At 42.5% G+C, this 21,648-nt stretch overlaps 1 protein-coding gene across 9 annotated transcripts in view; it reads right to left on the bottom strand.

Moving 5' to 3' along the window:
- Atxn2 (ataxin 2) overlaps nt 1–21,648 on the bottom strand; it is a 93,988-nt gene that overhangs the window by 55,588 nt on the left and 16,752 nt on the right. For all 9 annotated transcript variants that reach the window (XM_027414072.2, XM_027414075.2, XM_027414073.2 and 6 more), the window contains exons 2-5: nt 8,831–8,867; nt 7,075–7,134; nt 6,552–6,623; nt 5,930–6,080 (exon numbers count right to left, since the gene is read on the bottom strand). In XM_027414072.2, the coding sequence (XP_027269873.1) occupies nt 5,930–6,080; nt 6,552–6,623; nt 7,075–7,134; nt 8,831–8,867 (320 nt within the window). The remainder of the gene's footprint in view (nt 1–5,929; nt 6,081–6,551; nt 6,624–7,074; nt 7,135–8,830; nt 8,868–21,648) is intronic.

The raw sequence follows: 21,648 nt of genomic DNA, 5'->3' as shown, positions 1-21,648 counted from the left end.
AACAATTAAAAATCAACCTAACAAACAAAGAAACAGACAATAGTAGCTCATGTCTATAATCCTACCACTGAGGAGGCTCAGGAAAGAGAATTGCCACCTTTACAGCAAGTTCAAGGCTAGCCTGACCTACAAAGTGAGTTCTTATTTACAAAAAAGAAATAAAACATAAAAAATGAAGACAGTACTCAAACTTAAGGCACTGAGAATACAATGGGAAGAAATATCACCCACATACAACCTGATCAAAGGTTAGTGGTACAGGTGCTGGGGGGGGTGGCTTACACATAGTATAAGGCTAGAAAAAGAGGGCACAGTATGTGAAAGGATAATGTAAAGGAGGAAAAATAAGCCAGAAAAGCAGGTGCAGACACCAGTATCCCTGAACAGCATCAAATGTAGCATCAGAGTCTGTAAGAGCCCAAAAGGATCTGGTAAAGGGGTTCCAGGTAGCTTCCAATACGACTCTTTTATGTATGAGGAGGGGAAAAGTGATTCTTCTCAGGGAAAGGAGACTTGAGTAATTTATACACAGAAGTGAAGGAGTCAGTAGCATGGAGAGTGTGGAGTGTAGAAACAAGTGGTATAAAAGACCAAGGTGGCCCCTCTGCCCTCAGCCCTCCAGTAGCTGACTGAAGCAGAAACAGGCACCCACAGCTAACACCCACAGCTAAACACTAAGGCATACTCCTGGAATCCAGTTGTGGAGAGGGAGGAGGGATGAACAAAAGAGCCAAGACAGTGCTGGAGAAACCTGCAGAAACAGTTGACCTGACCTAGTGAGCGCATGGTCGTAAAGCTGGGAAACCAGCATTGGACTGAACCAAGTCCTCTGAATGTGGGTGCCAGCTAGGAGGCCAAGACAGTCTATGGGACCTCTAACAGTGTTTATCCCTAGAGCACAAATGGACTTTGGGAGCCATTCCCTATGGAGGGATACTAATGCAGCTCAGATATAGGAAGGAGGGCCAGTGCCCTCCCCCAAACGATGTGATGGACTTTGATGGTCCCCTGTGGAGGGCCTCACTATCGGGGGGGGGGGGGGGGTTGGTGGGAAGCAAGGAAGGGCGAGGGAATGGGGGGATGGATATGTAAATAAGAGTGCTTCTAAAATTAAATAAAAAAAAAATAAAAAAAATAAAGACCAAGGTAGTCCCAGGTGGTGGTGGTGCACGCCTTTAGTCCCAGCACTCAGGAGGCAGAGGTAGGTGGATCTCTGTGAGTTCAAGGCCAGCCTGGTCTACAGAGCAAGTTCCAGGACTGGCTCCACAGCTACTGAGAAACCCTGTCTTGAAAAACCAAAGAACAAGATCGGGTTGGAGAGATGGTGCAGCACTTAAGAGCACTGGCTGTTCTTCCAAAGAACCTGAGTTCAATTCCCAGCACCCACATGGCAGCCTTCAACTGTCTGTAACTCCAGTTACAGGGGATCTGATCCCAATGCACATAAAATAAAAGTTAAATAATATTAAAAAAAAAAAGTCGTGATGGTGGTCCATGCCTAACAAGGTGAGTTCATTCAACACCCAGAGCCCACAGTGAAGAGGAATCAACTCCAATAAGTTGTCCTCTTACCTCTACACAGTCACACACAAGGTATTACACATACTTACAATCAGTAAGAACCAAAGGAAAGATCAGGGAATGGGAATGCTGTGTAGGAAAGAAGTGAGCTTAGTCGTCCCTTCCACAAAGCCAGAAGAGCATCAAATTTGTAGAGGAGGAGTGAGTGTTAGTTGTAGTTACTCCAAAGGTCATTCTCAATAGGCCACTTGCTCATTACTGCTTAATGAAGGTGGCAGCTGATAAGCACAAGCGATTTCTGTCTAACTCTAATGGGAATGCTCTGTAATCAGAAGCTGAATGAGACACATAATACTAGTGCAAGCATCAGTGCTGAGCATGAGATTAGACATAAAGCATGTTCTGCTACTGCACCAAAACCAGAACAGCATGGAGTTCTTTCAAAACGTCAGTGCGAAATAGCTCCAATGCAGAGGGAAAAAATGATTTAGGCTAAGGGTCACCAAGCTTTCGGTCAAAGGTCAGATGAGGGATATGTGCAAGGCCTGCTGTCTGATAAGACTAACCTCTAGCTCTACAGGACAGCAGCTGCAGCCAGCTCATGAAGGAAGGAACCCAGTGCTGTTACAATCAAACTTGGTGTACCACTGTGTCCATCTGCTGACCTACTATCCTAGCTGAGACTACACAAAGACACAAAGCAGTAAAGCGGCAGTAGAGACAAGCAAGAGAGAAGCCACATAAATCCAAAACACAGGGAAGTCATTAAAACAAAGGACACAATACAAATGCAAGATCACTAATCACTAGAGACTGGGGGACAGGCAGTGGCAGCTGATGGCTAGCATGTATGAGGACCTGGGTGGAGGTTGGGGGGAAGTGTGGAGATGGGACAATGGGAAGATCAGGAAAACAAAAATGGGAAATACAGATTAGACAGGGACCCTGGAAAGAGTAGAGAAAGAAACAGAAGTCTGGTTCCAAGTCAAACAGCAACAAAAGAAAGAACATATTCTAAAAAGCAGCTGGCAAAAAGAGGAAAAAATGAAGGGCAGGGGTAGCCACAGTTGGTAAAGCTCTTGTAGAGAAGCATGAGGTCCTGAGCTCAAACCCCACAACCCATGCAAATAGGCTCACATTCTGCTGTGCAACTGTCATAAGTGCTAGGGATGCAGAGACAGGAAAAGCCCTAGATACACTGGCCACCCAATCTAGCCAACCACTGAGCTCCAGGTCCAGTAAGAAACCATATCCCCTAAACAGGGTAGAACATAATTGAGGAAAACATCCACCATGCATGGTGACACAAGCCTATAATATCAGCACTGCAGAGGCAAAAGCAAGTGGATCTATGAGTTTGAGGCTAGCCTGGCCTACATAGTGAGTTCTAGGACAGCCAGGGATCCTGGCTCAAAAAAGAAAAGGGGAAAACAAACAAGCAAAAAACCCATCCAACATCTACTATCTCTCTTGCACTCAGGCACAGGCACATAGGCAGGCATGCACACACAAACCCACCCACCCACTCCCTAGGGCTAGGAGGATTACTCAGTGAGTAAAAGTATTTGCCATCTACTCAAGGGTCTAATTTGAATCCCAAAAACCCACCTTTTTTCAGCTTCTATAGAGACCCCAAGTTCCCCTTAAGGGGACATGATGGTGAAGACAAGAATCCCTTGAGTTCACACTCGTAGCTAGTCTGGTTTACACAGCACACCCACACTTATACACATCACACATAGGCACAGAATAAGAAAGCACTCCCGATTTGTTTGTAGTGTAATTCAATTTAGAAAACAAGAGCAGAGCAGTGGTGGTGCATAGCTTTAATCTCAGCATTTAGGAGGAGGAGCCAGGTGGATCTCTGTGAGTTCAAGGCCAGTCTGGTCTACAAAGTGAGCTCCAGGACGGCCAGAGCTGTTACACAGAGAAATCCTTTCTCAAAAAAACTATGAGTGTGTATGCATATTTTGCCTCTTATGTGTGTCTGTGAATGGTTGGTTTAAGCATGCACAGAAGAGGGCATCAGATCTCTAAAAGTGAAGTTACAGGCTGTTTATGGGCCCTCATGTGAAATGCTCTTAACCACTGAACTATTTCTCCAGCCCCTTCTGTTCTGTTTTGCTTGTTTGTTTTTGTTTTGTTTTGTTTTACAAGTCAGGGTTTCTCTGTGTGGCCCTGGCTGTTCAGGAATTCGCTTTGTAGACCAGGCTGGCCTGAAACTTAGATCTGCCTGCCTCTAGCTCCTCCTCCCAAAAATATTAGAAACTATTTCAATACTCAATGTTTTCATAAGAAAATTAAACCACTAAGTAAAAAAGGCATCCTTCCCCTCATGCATACATCCAACGTTTGAAAGCTGTTGCTGTCATCTGTATTTTCTTGGCAATCTAGAGAACCTAGACCACCTGAGAAAGGAAGACATAATATAGTAATAAAATAAAACCACTGATTGCAAAAACTATCTCAGAAGTAGTATTTACTTATTTCCATAATGCCAATTCACTATTTAAACTTTAAACAGCAATAGCATGGTCCAGGCTGTGGACTCATAATCTCAGACCCACAAAACAAAACAAACAGCCAGGCAATGATCACACTCTGTGGTGGTTTGAATAGGGGTGGCCCCCATAGACTCATGTGTTTGAATGCCTGGCCCATAGGGAGTGGCACTGTTAAGAAGTACGGCCTTGCTGGAGTAGGTGTGGCCTTGCTGGAGTAGGTTTGTAACTGTAGGTTTTCAAGATGTAGAACTCCGAGCTCTTTCTCCAGCAACAGGTCTGCCTGCATGCTCCCATGTACTGCCATAATGATAATGAACTAAACCTCTGAAACTGTAAGCCACCACAATTAAATGTATTCTGTTATAAGATTTTTCATCGTGGGAGGGAGGGTTGGGGGGGAGGGGAGGAAGAGGGAGAGGGAGGAAGGATTGACAAGTGAAGCAAGCTTGTTCCTAATTTGAACTAATAAAAAAGAATTACAATAAAAAAAAAAAAAGAAGCGTTTTCATGGTCATGGTTTTCTTCACAGCAATAGAAACCCTAATTAAGAACACTACATGATTCTAAAAGGTTGAGATAAAAGGATCAAGCCTGGGGTACATAGCTACTTAAAAGCCAAGTTCCTATCTCAAAACAAATAGTAACCAGGTGGTGGTAGCACACACTTTTAGTCCCAGCACTCAGGAGGCAGAGGCAGGCAGATCTTTGTGAGTTCGAGACCAGCCTGGTCTACAAGAGCTAGTTCCAGGACAGCTTCCAAAGTCACAGAGAAACCCTGTCTCCACCCTCCTCCCAAAAAACTAAACAAATGCTGGACATAGTGACACACAACTTAAATCCCAACACTCCAGTGGCAGAGGCAGCTAAATCTCTAGAATTGATGTCAGTAGGTTTACAGTGTGAGTTCTAGGACAGCCAGGGCTACACAGTGGGGTGGGGGTGGGGGCGAAAGACAATTAACAATTAAGCAAAGATCAAAACAAATATCAGAACTTCAGAGCTGGGGATGTGGCTCAATAGTAGGGTTTGCCTAGCTATGAGGTGGATCTCCAGCACTGCAAAAAAATAAACAACAACACAAGGAGGGAATGGTTGGGTATAGCATTCAGTGTCCTAGGCTTGATCCATAGCACTCCCCAAACAAGCACATTGCAAACACATAGAACAGCCAATGATTGCTGTTTCTGTTACAGTCAACACTCTTCCCAGAATGCTATGTGTACACTCAGCCTATTTGGTTTTCCCCTTTGTCTTCTGACCAAGGTCAGTTTTAAAATTTAAAAAACATGAAATCTTGGTATCTGCAACAGGAAAGATGATGAGTAAGGGGAGAACTGTGTTGAGAAAGGTTGTAACTTCCCATGCCTCCATGTTTCAGAAACAGCTGTTAGCACAAACTGAAGCATGAAATTCAAATTATAGTTAATGACAATCTACCATTCAAAAATTATTGAATTGCAAAACTCTTTACCAATGCTACTAAGTACTATCAAGATGAAGGGCCAGCCAGGTGATGGTGGCAGCAGCGGCGGTAGCGCAGGCCTTTAATCCCAGCACTCAGGAGGCAGAGGCAGGAGGATCTCTTTGTGTTCGAAGCCAGACTAATCTACAGAGTAAGTTCCAGGACAGCCAGAACTATTACACAGAGAAACCCTGTCTCAAAAAACAAAAAACAAAAGTCAACTATGTTTCCCTAGAAAATACAACTATTTAAAAGAAGAAAATCTCATTCCCAGGCCTGAAGGCAAAAGACTACAACCTTGTCACTGGGAAGGCAAAAGCAGGAGGATCAAGAGCCACATAGCAAGATCCTATCTCAAGGGAGGATAAACCAAGTCTGTATAATTGCTGGAGGGACTTTATTGCACCAGGAAGGCTAGGGTGACTTGGAAACCAACACCTACCTCTTCGTGCATAACTGGAATCTGTATCTTTAAACTGTACTACAACGAAGTCTGAGCATTTGAACAAAATGCTCTCCATTATTTCTTCACGTTTTGGCCCTGAACTGGATTCTGTACTTTTCTCATGTGCAGCATCAAGTACCAAATCACACTAAAAGAAAAAATTAATAAGCATTAAAATCATTAAATAATATTTACAGGGATATTTAGCTCACCAAAGCAAAAGTAAGCATCATGTGAAACCTGACAAGCATGTCCTGTTTAGAAATGTAACCTGTCATTCCAGAAATCCTTAGAACTAAAAGCTATTGTTACAGTGTATCTGACGGACACTAGTGATAACAGAGGGAAGTAACTCAGCACACACCTCTTCTAGCAGACAATACTGAAAATGATTGCATATCAGTCACACATACAGTATTTTTAGTTATCCAAACCAGTCCTTAAAGAATTTGTTACTAGAGAGAAAAATTCAAGCAGTTTTTAAAAATGGATAATTGTGTAGTGAGCAAGAAAACACCATCTCAAGAGCTCAACTGCCAAATGCACAGTCAGCTCAGACATATGACACTCTCAGGAAATGACATGACCATAAAAAGGTGATCAAATAGTAAAAAATTACCTTAGGGCTGTATGTTTTAAAAACTCCTTCATATACACCTCCATTTTTCACTTGTACTTCACATTTTGATCCCTAGAAAACACAATTATTTTAAATAAATGGTGTGCTACCTCACCAGAGATAAGTGTTTCATTTCACTTTATATAAGACCTCATTTAGTATTGAATGTTGACTAGCAACACATTTACTTCACACCGAGTTCTCTAAGTGGTACAGGACTGGCAGCTCTGAAGTGAGTATGAACTGAACACCAAAGCTACACGTTTCTGTCCACACTACCATCAGATAACAAAATATTACACAAGACAACCAGCTATAAACACTATTATGCATGCATACAACAGAGTTAGCAAGAATATTTTTCTGTGAGTTATAATCAACTAAATATCATTCTAATATATTTTTAAAAACATCTTCATTAAATATGATCTAACAATAGTAGGTTGAGAATTGTTCTCTACATTTTAACTCCATGAAATATTCCACCCCAAAAGACTTTATCCCCAATAATCAGGTAACTTACAACAACTGATGTAAGTATATGAACCATCCTCACGTTTGCATAGATTCCATCAAAAGAAATCTGGGAAGTTTGAAAAATGAATATGATTACTAGCTGGTATTTATACTTGTCTGTACAGTAAAACTAACACTTCTCTAGCTGTAAGAAGTATGGATTATAATTCACAAAGAGTTGGTTACTATCATACTTTGTTTCCTTAGAGAACAGAAAGCTGGAGATTTAACAATGAAATCAAACACTATTCCAACTAATAACTAGTATGATATAAAACAAACAAAAACAGCAGACTTACACCTCCACAAATGAGAAAACAAAAACCTCTGAAAAAGACAAATCAGTATTTGTAGGGGACAGATTTTGCACAGCTGCCAGGTAGGGAAATGTCATGCTGTCTTGGAGTGCAGTAGTGGCTGCAGGATTATAAAGTTTAAAAAGTCTAGGCACAGTCAAGCATGCTTGCACACACCTTTAATCCCATCATTCTGGATGGCAGAGTCAGGTATGAATCTTTGTGAATTCCAGGCCATCCTAATCTATACAGTGAGTTTCCAAGACAGTCAGGCTACATATTAAGACCTTGTCTCAAAAACACACACACACAAATAAAAAGTAACCTCAGACAGGGACTGGTGAGATGGCTCAGTGGCTAAAGACACAATGAGCCCAATGTCCTGAGTTCAACTCCCACAAAGTGACCCTCCAATTACCTCACCTGCACCAAGGTTCACCCACTATTTCCATAATAAGAGAACATACACCACAACACAGTCACCATCTGCTAGACTAGGGCTTAGCTGGATGGAAGAGTGCTTGCTTAGCACATTAAAGAACCTGCGCTCCAATTCCAGCACCAAGGGCAGTTAGGTAGTGAGGAAAGACCTCACAATCTATCTCAATAAAGTAGGAGTGCAGAATAGGGCACACCTTATACCACCAGCTTCTCTCAGCATGTTTGAATCAAAGCAACAGAACTATTCCAGGCTGAACTACACAAGGGTGTGTCCACTGGACTCTCAAGAAAATAACCTGACCAATAAAGACCATATTTCAAAATTCAGTAGTGCTGGATATGGTGGCACATTTCTTTAATCCCAGCACTTGGGAGGCAGAGGCAGGTGGATCTCTGAGTTCGAGGTCAGCCTAGTCTACAGAGTGAGTTCCAGGACAGCTAGGACTGTTACACAGAAAAACACTATCTCCAAAAAAAAAAAAAAAAAGGGGGGGGGGGATAAAAGAAAACAAACAAAATCCCTCAGTGGCAGCCAGATCACTAATGAGTTTAAGGCTAGCCTGGTCTACGTTCCAGACCAGCCAATGCTTACACAATAGATCCTGTCTCAAAAATCACCAATGAGTGGCAGCTTCTCATATGGAACTTTATGCTTTTTGTCTTCATTTTAACTTCGGTGATAAAAATTGGAAAATGTCAGACCAGAAGGTGTTTCCCAAGAGAGAAAAATGAAAGGAGTTTAAACAAACACACTAATTCAAACAAAAAGCCAAAGAACTTTACAAACTTTGGTCCTAGAACATCGAAACACTTAACTTGGCACCAGTATTACATACAACACAAATACTATTAACAAAAAACTGTACATTTCATAGAGTCCCTATTGAAAAGCAACACAGAAGAATCAATAACTAACTGATTCATCTATATATTGTCTATAGCACAATTTGAGAGATTTTATTCATTGCATCTATGGTTAGACATCACACTTTATATATTTTTACACATAACATGGAAGTTACTCACCGTAGGCTGAGGCAGTCCTTTGCTACTGTTCCGACCTCTGAAAAGATTAAATATTGTTTTTATTAAATTCAAAAGACTACATGTGATTAAAAACATTTTTAAATATAAATATAATCTTATAATTCTACTCAAATACAAGCCAGGCTGTATGTTGATGGGGCCATCTAACCCTGAGTGACAGGAAATCTAAGTGGCTGTGTGCTGTGCTACCAGGCCAGGGAAAGATCACCACAGACGAAGAAAGACAAGACTGATGTTTTATCAAAATCAAATGGATGAGTCAGGCATTGTGGTGCTTGCCTTTAATACCAGCAATAGGCAGAAGCAGGCAGATTCAAGGACAGGCTGTTCTACATAGTGAGTTCTAGGGCAGCCAGAGCTACTAGGTGAGACTGTCTCTATAAAACAAACAAACCAAAAACAAAATTATGGAAGAGGAGTAAAGACAACCCCTAGCTGGGTGTGGTGGTGCATGCTTGTACCCCACACTTCAGAGAGGAAGCAGTGAGATGCTGTGGGTTTGAGGTCAGCAAGGGATACAAAATAAGACCTTGTCTCCCCACCCCAAACAAGTACACCCCCCCCAAAAAAAAAGGACATCGCTGGACAGTGGTGGCACACCCCTTTAGTACCAGCACTAGGAAGGCAGAGGCAAGTAGATCTTTGTGAGTTCGAAACCAGCCTGGTCTACAACAGCTAGTTCCAGGACAGCCTCCAAAGCTACACAGAGAAACCCTGTCTCGAACCCCACCCCCACCCCCACCACCAAAAGGGATATTAAATACAAAACAACAGCATTCTTAAAAGCAAGGTATGATGGAGCTCACTTGTAATCAACATTATTTGACTGATACCTCAATAATCTCTCATTTTCCCTGTCTCTAAAAAGTAACATGGCTGGACAGTGGTACATGCCTTTAATCCCAGCACTCGGGAGGCAGAGGCAGGCGGATCTCTGTGAATTCAATGCCAGAATGGTTTATAAGAGCTAGTGCCAACACAGCCTCCAAAGCCACAGAGAAACCTTGTCTCTCCCCCTTCCCCTAGCAAAAAATAAAGACAGACTATTAACATATAAGTAAAAGCAGGACTTTTCAGAAGGCTCAGCAGATAAAGGCAAGTGCTACCAAACCTCAATTCAATCCCTAGGACCCATACATGACAGGAGAGAACCAACTCCTGTAAATTGTCCTCAGACTACTACATGTGTGCTGTGACAAACATACTCACAAAGTAAATAAATGTTTAAACATTAAATAATTATAAACACTTTAACTTCTAAATACGTGTCTCTGACAGAACTGGCATTATGATATGGCAGACCTGGTGGTCCACAGCTCTAATTCCAGCTGAAGCAGTTAAGATCTTGACTCTAAAGCTAGCCTGGCTACACTGTCAAAAATCAGGAATTGTCCAACAAGTGGTTTTCTTTGCCAACCCTCTGCCTTGGAAAAGATAGGATACACAAAACTCAGCCACCAGGTTGGGAATATAGCTCAGTGGTAGAGAATGCCTTCATAACATGTTTGAGCACTTACTCAGATTCTAGCTCTGCAGAAACAAAACCCACAGCAAACACAAGACTGGTGCCTTGTAATGTAGACTATTTTCAAGTGAAGTGAACAATCCCATTGTTCCTTTGTACTCTCGGGGATTGATCCAAAACTCTATCAGAACCAAAATTCAAGGATGTTCAAATCCTTATATAGTACTTGCATAACTCACATACCTTGTTTATTATTTAAAACATCCAGTCAAAAGTAAATACCATATATACATGATTGTATCATTTAGAGAATAACAAGGAAAAAAAAAAAAAACGATCATACAGTCAGTGCTGGTACAATCCACCAACCCTTTCCATCCTCAGTCAGTTCAACCTGCAAGTCTGGAAGGGAAGCCATATGCAGATGCTGGCTGTACAGCATAAAGACTGGGTTCTCACAGCAACAAGAAATACTGTATTTTCCACACTTTGTAGAACACAACTGGAATCCCATTTTAAAGTTGTTGGTGGATGAGTGCCTGCCTGTATGTCTGTACATCTTGTGCGTGCATGGGGACCATAGGGGCTGGAAGAGAGCACTGGATTTCCAGGAACAAAAAATTATAAGCTGCCATGTGGGTGCTGGGAAACAAATCCGGGTCCTCTGCAAGAGCACTGGGCTTTCTGTCCAGCCCCCACAATCCCATTTTAATACAGCAACCACACAGTCCAAGTAAGTCAAAATTTGAAATATTCAATAAATTTTAAAAAAGCCTAGAGCAGGAATTGCCAATTCCTCAGCAGCCACACCAGCAGGAACTCTGCAGCAAGCCTAATCTAACTATTCTCGCTTGTTGCCTTCCTCAACTTCACTTAATTAGAACAGCATAGCTTAGGCCAGATGACCTCTCATTTCTTCCAGGGATTTAGTAACACTGCTTCACACATTATAAAATGTTCTTGACACCTGACAAAATGACTGTGGGTAAAGGTGCTGCCACCAAGCCTGACAACCCAAGCTCCATCCCTGGACCCACACAGTGGAAGGAGAGAGCTCCCACAGGCTGTCCTCTGACCTGCACATTCCAGTCAGGAGCCATTTGAAAAGATAAGAAATTCTTAAAACCTAAAAAACCTGATTAGTAACTTGTCACAGATCTTACTAGGAACCAAGTTCAACGTTAAGCACTGGATTCTAATCAACCACCTGTTTTATAGTTGATGGAAATGAACATTGACCCAAACTACCCAACTCAGTTCATGTGCGGTAAAGACCTGCTGAAACCAAGTACACCTGATCTACACCCAGGCTTTTGTTTCTGGGCTATGCTTTCTCTCAGAAGTCATATACTCAAAAGAACTTCCAGGCACCCTTCTAACTTTACAATTACAGCTTAGACTTAAGACAGGCTCAGTTGTAGATGTTGGGGGGAAGAAAAAAAAAAAAGACAGGCTCAGTTAGCGTGTACCCAATCCTGGGTTCCTTTCCCAGTACCACACAAAAATCAGGTACAATGAGACACACTTGCAATCTTAGCACTCAGAAGATAGAAGCGGGATCAGGAGTTCAGGGTCTGAAATACAAAGATGGCTCAGTTTTTAGGATGTATTCACTGCTCTTTCAGAAGATCAGTTAGGTTCCCAGCATCTACATGAGGTGGCTCACAATTGCCTGTATCAGGGAATCTAACTCCCTCTTCTGACCTTCACAAGCACTTCACGAACGCAAACAGATACAAAGACACACACATATACTTAAAGCAGGTCAAGGCCAGCCTCAGCTACACAAGAACCGGAGTCCAGCCTAGACTATATGAGAACCTTCCTTTAAAAGAGCCATTGCCCTTGGGTGACCCCCAGAGGTACAAGGTAAGTAATCTCTATTGTTGAAGACACCATGCACTTCAGAACGCCTCCTCCCTGAGGACTAATAAAGTACCAGAAGGCAGTATGCAAGCTTACAAAGGAGGGAAACACCAGTCCTGCCCAGCTGTGAACCACAAAAACTCCCTAAGGGTGCAGTAGTGGCGTTCATACCTTGGCAGTAACCAACAGCTCTCTAATTGGACTTAAAACTTAACAAGAAACCTAGCCAACTACCCAATGTTAGTGAAGTTGTGGCTCTTAGAGAACCTGCAATTCTTTACTATAGCAGTGTAACCCCAAACAACTCTATGTATTTGTCCTTATACCCACAGGTAAGTGTAGTCCTCACCCCTCATCCAGGAGGTCTCTTTGCAACAGATGGAGACCAGTACAGAAACCCACAACCAATCAAAATGCAGCACTGTGGACCCCAGTCCCAATATAAAACATTTCTGCACCTAAGACTCAGGGAACACTGCTGTAGAGAAGATAGAAAGATGGAAAGAGCCAAGGTGTTTGCTGTGAGATTGTGTCTCTGAAGAATGTCACAGGCTATACCCATAAAGTTTCACCAACTTGACTGCCTAAACATGAGCTAAACAAGACAACACTAACAAACATGCCAAAGTTAATGGGAGACAGCCCACAAGGCTTCAAACTTACACAAAGAACTACAGGCAACTTGTAAAGACCTTGGGAGAAAGTTTTTCCCTGGAAAGTGCACACCAATTGGTTATCAACACCAAATGGTCAGCCCTGACAACGTACATTGGAGAAACATACAGACCGATCAGGTTATATTTAGGAATATATTCATAAGCAAATATGCACTCTGTGACGATTAATGAGAAAAACAGAGGCCATGAATTTGAAAAGAACAAGGAGGAGAATATGGGAGGGTTCAGGTGGGGGGAATGGAAATTATCTGATTATTATAATATCAAAAACAAAAGAAAGACATATTCACTGGGTATGGTGCCTTTAATCCCAGGAAGCAGAAGCAGGAGGATCTTTGTGAGTTCAAGGTAAGGAAGGCCTTCACAAGACAGTTCCCAGCCCGCCAAGGCTATATTATAGTGAGACCTTGTCTCAAAAACAAAAACAAAAAAAAAGTGTGTGTGGAGAAGGGAGTGGAGAGATGGCTCAGTGGTTGGGAGCCAAGTTCCAGAACAGAAAATGATACTCAGAGAAACCCTATCTTGAAAAAACAAAACAAAAACAAAAACAAAAAATCCAATTTTACAACGGTCTCACAGATTTCCTCCACCTTTTTTCTTTCTTTCTTTTTTTTGGGGGGGGGGGGGTCGAGACAGAGTTTCTCTGTGGCTTTAGAGACTGTCCTGGAACTAGCTCTTATAAACCAGGCTTATAGACCAAACTCACAAAGATCCGCCTGCCTCTGCCTCCAGAGTGCTGGGATTAAGGGTGTACACCACCACCACCCAGCCTCTTCCAGCTGTAATTTCCATTTACTCATAAAATGTTCCTAAAAATTAAAATGGAAGCCAGGAACAGTAGCACATGCCTTTAATCCCAACACTCAAGCAGAGGCCAACCTGGTGTATATTGTGAGTTCCAGGAGATGAGCTACTACATAGTAAGAGCTTATCTTGAAAAAACAAAAACAAGAAGACCAAACAGCTGTATCTTATAAATACAGTTGTCTTCTGCTGGTTGCTGAGACACCACTAAGTGTTCCTGAACACTCATGGCTTCTCCACAAAGCAACATGAAAATTAAAGCAAGATAGTCCCTGGCAGAAGGCAGACACTATCTTCTCTGCTGGGTATAAGCTACATCTTTGAGTATTCCATGGCAATTGTTTGGCAACCAACCCAATATACTCAGAACAATTCAAGCAGTTCAAACACAGCAGAGTGTCAAAGCACTGGCACCCACTAGTCATTAACTGACCACACGTGGCCAGGTATCCAAGGGAGGTTACTTACTGCAGTGCAGCAAAGAAACTCTCTGAAAACCACAGTTCATATTCTTTGTCACACACACCCTTTCATTCACCTAGAGCAGAAGTTCTCAATCTTCCTAATGCGGCAACCACCAACTATAAAACTATCTTCCTTGCTACTTCATAACTAATTTTGCTACTATTATATAGAATCTGTGTTTTCCAAAGATCTTAAGTTTTGACCCAAGGATTGAGAACCACTGACTTAGATTATAGTTTACTTTTAGGTTCTTTGCTGTTTAGAGACATGAATTTCATGTATCTCAGGCTAGCCCTGAATTTACGTAGCAGAGGACAACCCTGTATCCTCCGGCTTCTATCACCCAAGTGCTAGGGATTATAGGAGGTATGCATCACCACACCAGCCTAGGCAGACCTGGAGATCCAACCCACTTCTTCATATATCTAGACAAGTTGAGTTGCATTCCCAGTTCTAAATTTCATTACATTAGCACTTTAGACCAAAGGTTTTGGATTGTAGATCCCCGATTTCTTTGGACTTTAGACTAAGAAGGTATGTTGGGATGGGACCCGTTTAACTTTTTTTATGTATCTTGTACACATAAGCTAAAGGAGTCTATATGCAGACTCTTGTGGCCATACATTCTGACTACACTGCCATTGGCTCAATGCAGAACTTCCCACATGTGGCACCAAGCAGAGATTAAGGACATTCAGACTTTGGAACATGTGGAATTTCTCATTTTCCAATTAGGGAGGGTCAACCTAAAAACAAACACTGACTCTCAAACACAGTAAAGAAGGACCAGCACAATGTCGTAGGGTAAAGGTACTTGTAGACCTCGGTTCAATCCCTAGAACCCACACCATAAAAGGAGAGAAACTGACTCCTTCAAGTCATCCTCTGACCACTAAAAGTTCCAGGCAACCAGAGTAATTTTTTTGACCCTATCTCAAGCTAGAGGTTTGAGAAACAGTTTAGCAGTTAAGAGCACTTACAGCTCTTCCCAAACCCACATTAGGTGACTCACAACAATCTGCAACACCAGCTCCAGGGCATCCATACCTCTGACCTCCTCAGGCACCTGGAATCATGTGCACATATTACACACGCACACGCACGCACGCACACGCACGCACACGCACACACATACAAATAAATCTTAAAAATAAAAATAATTTAAAATGCTAGTTGCATTAATATAAAGAAACCTGCACATGAAATAATATAGCTTCTATACTGCTTAAGAACAACAGGAAGGAGGAAGTAGATGAGGTATGAAGCAAGACCAGCATGAAGGTGTACAAGGGTCATCATACCAGTCTACCTACTTTCCCACACTATCCATTAACACCCAGTGCCACAACAGAAGAAGCTCAGCCCAAGAACTCATGTCTACCAGGGTAGGGAAAACAAGCACAAAACTACCACAGGAAGGTTAAACTGTCAGTTAAATCCAGAATGTGGTCAATTCAATATGAAGATTTCATAATAAACAAATGGAAGGGGCTAGAGAGACTGCACAGCAATCAAGAGCATTTGTTCTTACAGAGGGGGGACTCAGGTTCACTCCCAGCACCCACACTGCAGCTTAGAACCTTCTGAAACTCTGGTCCCAGGGGATCTAACACCTTCTTTTAGCAACTGCACACATGCATACACATGTGCACGAAGAGAGGGACAGACAGACAGACAGACAGACAGACAGACAGACAGACAGACAGACAGACACACACACACACACACACACACACACACACACACACACACACACGAGAAAAGGCTGGGGCTTGAGAGATGGCTCAGGGGTTAAGAGCAGTGGTTGCCCTTCCCCAGAGATCCTTAGTTCAATTCCCAGCAACCACATGGTAGTTCAAAACCATCTAATAATGACACCTGGTGCCCTCTTCTGGCAATGGAGGCATACATAATAAACAAATAAGTAAGTAAGTAATGCTGGGTGGATATAAAATTTAAATCCTAGCACTTGGGAAGCAGAGGCAGATGGATCTCTCTGAGTTTAAGGACATCCTGGTTTACATGGTGAGTCCTTGGGCCAGCCAGAGCTACATAGTGAGACCACATCAAAAGAAAAAAAGAAAGAAAGAAATCTAAAATCATGAAATTCATAGGAAAAACATTACCATGACTTTGAATTTTCTTAGGGTTTCTCTGTGGCTTTGGAGGCTGTCCTGGAACTAGCTCTTGGAGACCAGGCTGGTCTCGAACTCACAGAGATCCTCCTGCTTCTGCCTCCCAAGTGCTGGGACTAAAGGCGTGTGCCACCAACGCCTGGCAACCTTGAATTCTTAAACAAGAACTCAAAAGCACCTCAACTGGAAAGCTAGCCTTGGAGCAGTTATACTTGATATGGTCTTAGCTGGTTGGGAGGCTGAGGGAGGAGGAGCTCTTGAGCTAAGGAATGTAGCACCCGCTTCAACAACATGGCATTATGTCTCTTAACATCAACACTCAATATTGAGGGTGAGTTGTAAATAAACCCTGTAATTCATTAAGAATATAACCAATAACCTAATGTAAATCAGCAATACACATTTCTCCCAGAAAAATTATACAAATAACCAACCAATAATTAACAAAAAGATGTTCAAGGGTTGATTGAGAATACTTGATACTCTTCCAAAGACCCAAACTCAGATCCCAGCACCCACACCAGATGACTCACAACTCCAGCTCTAGGGGATCCTCTGGCCTTTGCAAAGACCCATACACATAACACATAAACAAATCATGAAATTAATCTAAAAACAAAAAGATTTTCAAGCTGCACATGGTGGCACATACGGGTAACCCCAGCATTCAGGAGGCAGAGGCAAGAGAGTCAGGAATTGAGGGGCATCCCTGTTACACTGTGAGTTTAAGGACAGCCTGGGTTGTATGAGAGACCCTGCCTCAAAAAAAAAAAAAAAATCTCAGTAGCACTAGTTTTTAGGAAATTACACCTCACATCCATTATGATAGCTCAAGGTTAGAGTTTACCATTCATGGGTTTTATTTCTAGCAGTCTTCAACAAATACCAGAAATTAAAAAGGAGGCAAAAACAGTGGAAAAATTAAAGGCCTTGTACACCTGGGAAGGGAAGATGGTGTGCCACACTTGTTAACATGGTGACTCCTTAAATCACTGAGATAGCTCATTGAATAAAGGCATCCCTGGAATCCATGAAAAAAAAAAAAAAAAAAAAAAAAAAGATGGAAGGAGAGAACTGGCTCCAAAAAGGACCTTTGGCCTACACACACACACACACACACCCACACACCCACACACACACACACACACACACACACACACACCACCCACCCACCCACCCACACCCCTAATTAAACAGAGACTTGGTCTATTCTTGCCACTGCTCTTAGTTGTCACTAGAACTAGACAGTAAAACTTTTAGTAATGAAGACACCACACACTTTGGATGCAGGACAAAGAAATAAGGCTGTAACAGAGCCAGGAGCTCCCCGCCCCCCAAAGTCATCAACCTAAACCGAGTCTTAACCCTGAAGTGAATCCTACCAGCCACACCACCAACCTACGAATCAATGTGTGCCCACTGGTACAATAATGGCATTATTTGGGGTAAAGGGGTAAATAACCACTTTCTAATTAGATCTAATGCCTCTTCCACAAGAGAAAATTCATGCCTATCTAATACCATAATGCTTGTAAAAAGCCCATAGCTAGGAAAACTGTAGGCCACAGGGGACAATCTACATTGTTTTTCTAAATGAACATGATGTTTATTTATTATGTATACAACATTCTGCTTCCATGTATACCTGCACACCAGAAGAGGGTACCAGATCTCATAATGGATGGTTGTGAGTCACCATGTGGTTGCTAGGAACTGAACTCAGGACCTCTGGAAAAGTAGTCAGTGCTCTTAACCTCTGAGCCATCTCTCCAGCCTGGTGTTGTTACTTTCTTAATATTTTCCTTCATTCCTAAAGATTAGAGCTGCTCCCAGACTTGGCCACAGACCTAGTCAAAGTGCAGAGAATGAGTGTTGAGTGCTAGACCTACAACATAACATCTACATCCATCACCCCCTCCAGGGTTCAGAGAATATCAAACGGGTTTAAAGGACAGAGTATGGACATGACATATGACACGCACGCAGCAGTTGAGATTACCTGCACAAGACTGGGCCCCATCCTTCGCTGGCAATTAGTAGTTGCTGGGGGGGCGGGGATTTCTTTACTGATATGGTGCCCTCACTACAGTAAATAACTCCCAACCCATACTCATGTAAGCAACTCTAATCAAAATGAGTGATCACAAAAAAAACAAACAATAAAGGGACACAAAAATAGGAGGAGGTAAACCAGGAGTAGAAACAGGTAAGAGAATTATGGGAGTGGAGAACAACCAAAGGACATTATGCACACCAATGAAATTATTAAAAAACTAGAGTACTAGCCGGGCAGTGGTGGCGCACGCCTTTAATCCCAGCACTTGGGAGGCAGAGGCAGGCAGATCTCTGTGAGTTCGAGGCCAGCCTGGTCTCCAGAGTGAGTGCTAGGATAGGCTCCAAAGCTACACAGAGAAACCCTGTCTTGAAAAACCAAAAAAAAAAAAAAAAAAAAAAAAAAGGTAATTACACACCCATGTTTGTTCACAGCAGGGAGGGTCCTTCACCGAAGCCATTCAAATGCACATTGACAGGTACCTGAATGGGGTTGTGAAATGTGGCCCAGCCTACAGGAATGATGTTCAATCATAAATAAATAATCCTCCAGAGCTGGGGAGATGGCTCAGTAGTTCAGAGCTCCTGCACAGAATCAAGTTCAGTCCCCAGCTCACAACTCCAGCTCCAAGGGACACAATGTCATTTTCTGGGCTCCACCAGCCCTTCTCTCACACGCATATACCCACACACAGATACACGCATGCATTTTAAAACTATAAAGTTCTGGGATGTTACAACACAAATGGATCTTGAAGACAGCTAAATTAAATAAGTTAACAGGAAATACAGGTATCACACACCTGTACTCAGATGTCATATTCAAAATCATGAAGACAAAATGGAATTCCCAAATCAAATACAAGGTGAATAGAAGAACAGCTGCTTCCTGGGTATACAAAATTTCCTTTTTGAAAGTGCAAGTTGACCTGAATTTGAACTTCTGTACTGATGAGGAAAGAACCCAATTCCATATTTTCTTCTTACCTCTCTGTACATTTCTTGGCTCTTGCCTGCCTTCACTCATTAAGTGAGTAACAGGTGTTCATGCCTTTAATCCCAGCACTTGGAAGGCAGGGGCTAGAGGATCTTTGTGTGTTCTAGGTCAGCCCAGTCTACATAACTGGTTCAGGCCAACCAAGGCTCCATAGTGAGACCCTGCTGTAAAAATAAATGATTGATTGATTGATTGATTGATTACTAAGTGGGTTGAAGAGATAGCTCAGAGGACCTGAGTTCAATTTCCAGCACCCCCATGGCAGCTCACAACCATAAGTAACTTTTGTTCCATGGATCTGATGGCCTCTTCTGACCTCTATAGGAACTGCATGTACCTGGTGCACAGACCAACACACAGGCAGATCTGAGACTGAAGCCAGCCTCTTCCTCATAGCAAGCTCCAGGATACCCAGAGATATAAAGACCCTGACGTTAAAGGGAAAAAAAAAAAAAGAAGGGAGGGAAGGGGAGAAGAGGAGCAGGAACGGGGAGACCATAAGAGACATTCTCAGAAAATTTTTAAACTCTGGGGAGACAACTCAGTGGGCAAAAGCACTTATTGTTCAGTCTCGAACACAGCTACAAACACCTGCAACCTCAGCGCTGTATGTAAAGAGGTCACTGGGGCTTGTTTAGTGGCAGCCTAGCTCCATATTTCCTGAGGGACTGTGCCTCAAAGTTACAAAGTTGGACATCAAATGTGCCCTGACAGCACACACATGTGCACAGACATCACCCACATACACTACACACTAAAGTTGTTTTTAAGAAAATCTGTGCTGTGCCAGGCGTTGGTGGCGCACGCCTTTAATCCCAGCACTCGGGAGGCAGAGGCAGGTGGATCTCTGTGAGTTCGAGACCAGCCTGGTCTCCAAGAGCTAGTTCCAGGACAGCCTCCAAAGCCACAGAGAAACCCTGTCTCGAAAAAACAAAAAAAAAAAAAAAAAAAAAAAAAAAAAAAAAAAAAAAAAAAAAAAAAAAAAAAGAAAAGAAAGAAAATCTGTGCTGGGCAGTGGTGGCACACGCCTTTTATCCCAGTGCTCAGGAGGCAGAGGCAGGAGAGTTCGAGGCCAGCCTAGTCTACAGAGCAAGTTCCAGGACAGCTCCAAAGCTATAGAGAAACTCTGGGGGGGGGGGGAGACAGGGGAGGGACACACACGGACCTCTTTAGAGATGAAACAAATACTAAATGCTAATTTATTCTCCCTCCTTGACCCAACACAAACCAAAAAGCAGTTGGGAAGTAAGGTTTGTGTTCAAAGGTGAAGTACTTGCCACAAAAGCTTGTGGACCTGACATCTGATACCCAGCACCCACCAAAAAAAAAAAAAAAAAAAAAAGAAAAGAAAAAGAAAAAGAAAAAAAAACAGGCATAGTGGCACAAATCTGTATGCAAATCTGTCCAAAGGAGGCAGCAGAAAATCCCAGAGCTCACCTGCTGGATAGCCAGTCCAGATCTGGGTTTGGTGAGAGACAATATCACCCAACATCAGCCTCTGGCTACAAGTACCCAGTTACCCTCCTCTCTCTCTCTCTCTCTCTCTCTCTCTCTCTCTCTCTCTCTCTCTCTCTCTCTCTCTCTCTCTCTCTCGCACACACACACACACACACACACACACACACACCACACACACATAAACACACACACAGTGTTGGCAAAGGTAACTGCACAATAAAAGCTAGTGTAAACATCTTTTAAAAATCTGTTCTACTGACTGACTTTAGTTGTGTAAAACCACATGTAATATTGGATATTACCCATAGTCTAAGTAAGACCTGCTTGAGCTACAGAATAAGACTTTATAAAAGAAACAAACTAGGGTGAGCAATACTGACAACTGGAGTCCAACCCTGAGATTTACACACATGCACACAGAGTAAATAAATACAGATTATTTTAGATGGGACAGTATTTGTACATGGCCTACAAACATTGTCCAGACACTCTGAGCAATCTCTAAATATGTGGCACCCAGCAGTTAAAAGCTGTGCAGTGTGCTTCCACTGTACTGCTTAAAGAATAGCACATGTCTGATATACATGGTTTTGCCTTTGGACACAGCAGGCTACAGTGCTGCCTAGTATCTTAGTCAGTGTTCACTGCTGTGAAGAGACACCACACTCAAGGCAATTCTCATAAAGAAAAACATTGGAGACCTGCTTAGTTTCAGAGGTTTAGTTCATTGTCATGTCAAGCATGGCCAGTGTGTAGGCAGACATGATGCCAATAAAATTGCTGAGAGTTCTATATTTTGATCCTCAGGCAACATTGAACTGTGTATCACACTAGGCCTAGCTTCAGCATATAAGACCTCAAAAACTGCCTCCAGTGTT

This window comes from Cricetulus griseus, chromosome 4 (assembly GCF_003668045.3).
Source record: "Cricetulus griseus strain 17A/GY chromosome 4, alternate assembly CriGri-PICRH-1.0, whole genome shotgun sequence".
NCBI classification, from domain to species: Eukaryota; Metazoa; Chordata; class Mammalia; order Rodentia; family Cricetidae; genus Cricetulus; species Cricetulus griseus.
The sequence above is the reverse complement of the archived record's forward strand: the minus strand, read 5'-3'. Positions and strand labels throughout refer to the sequence as shown.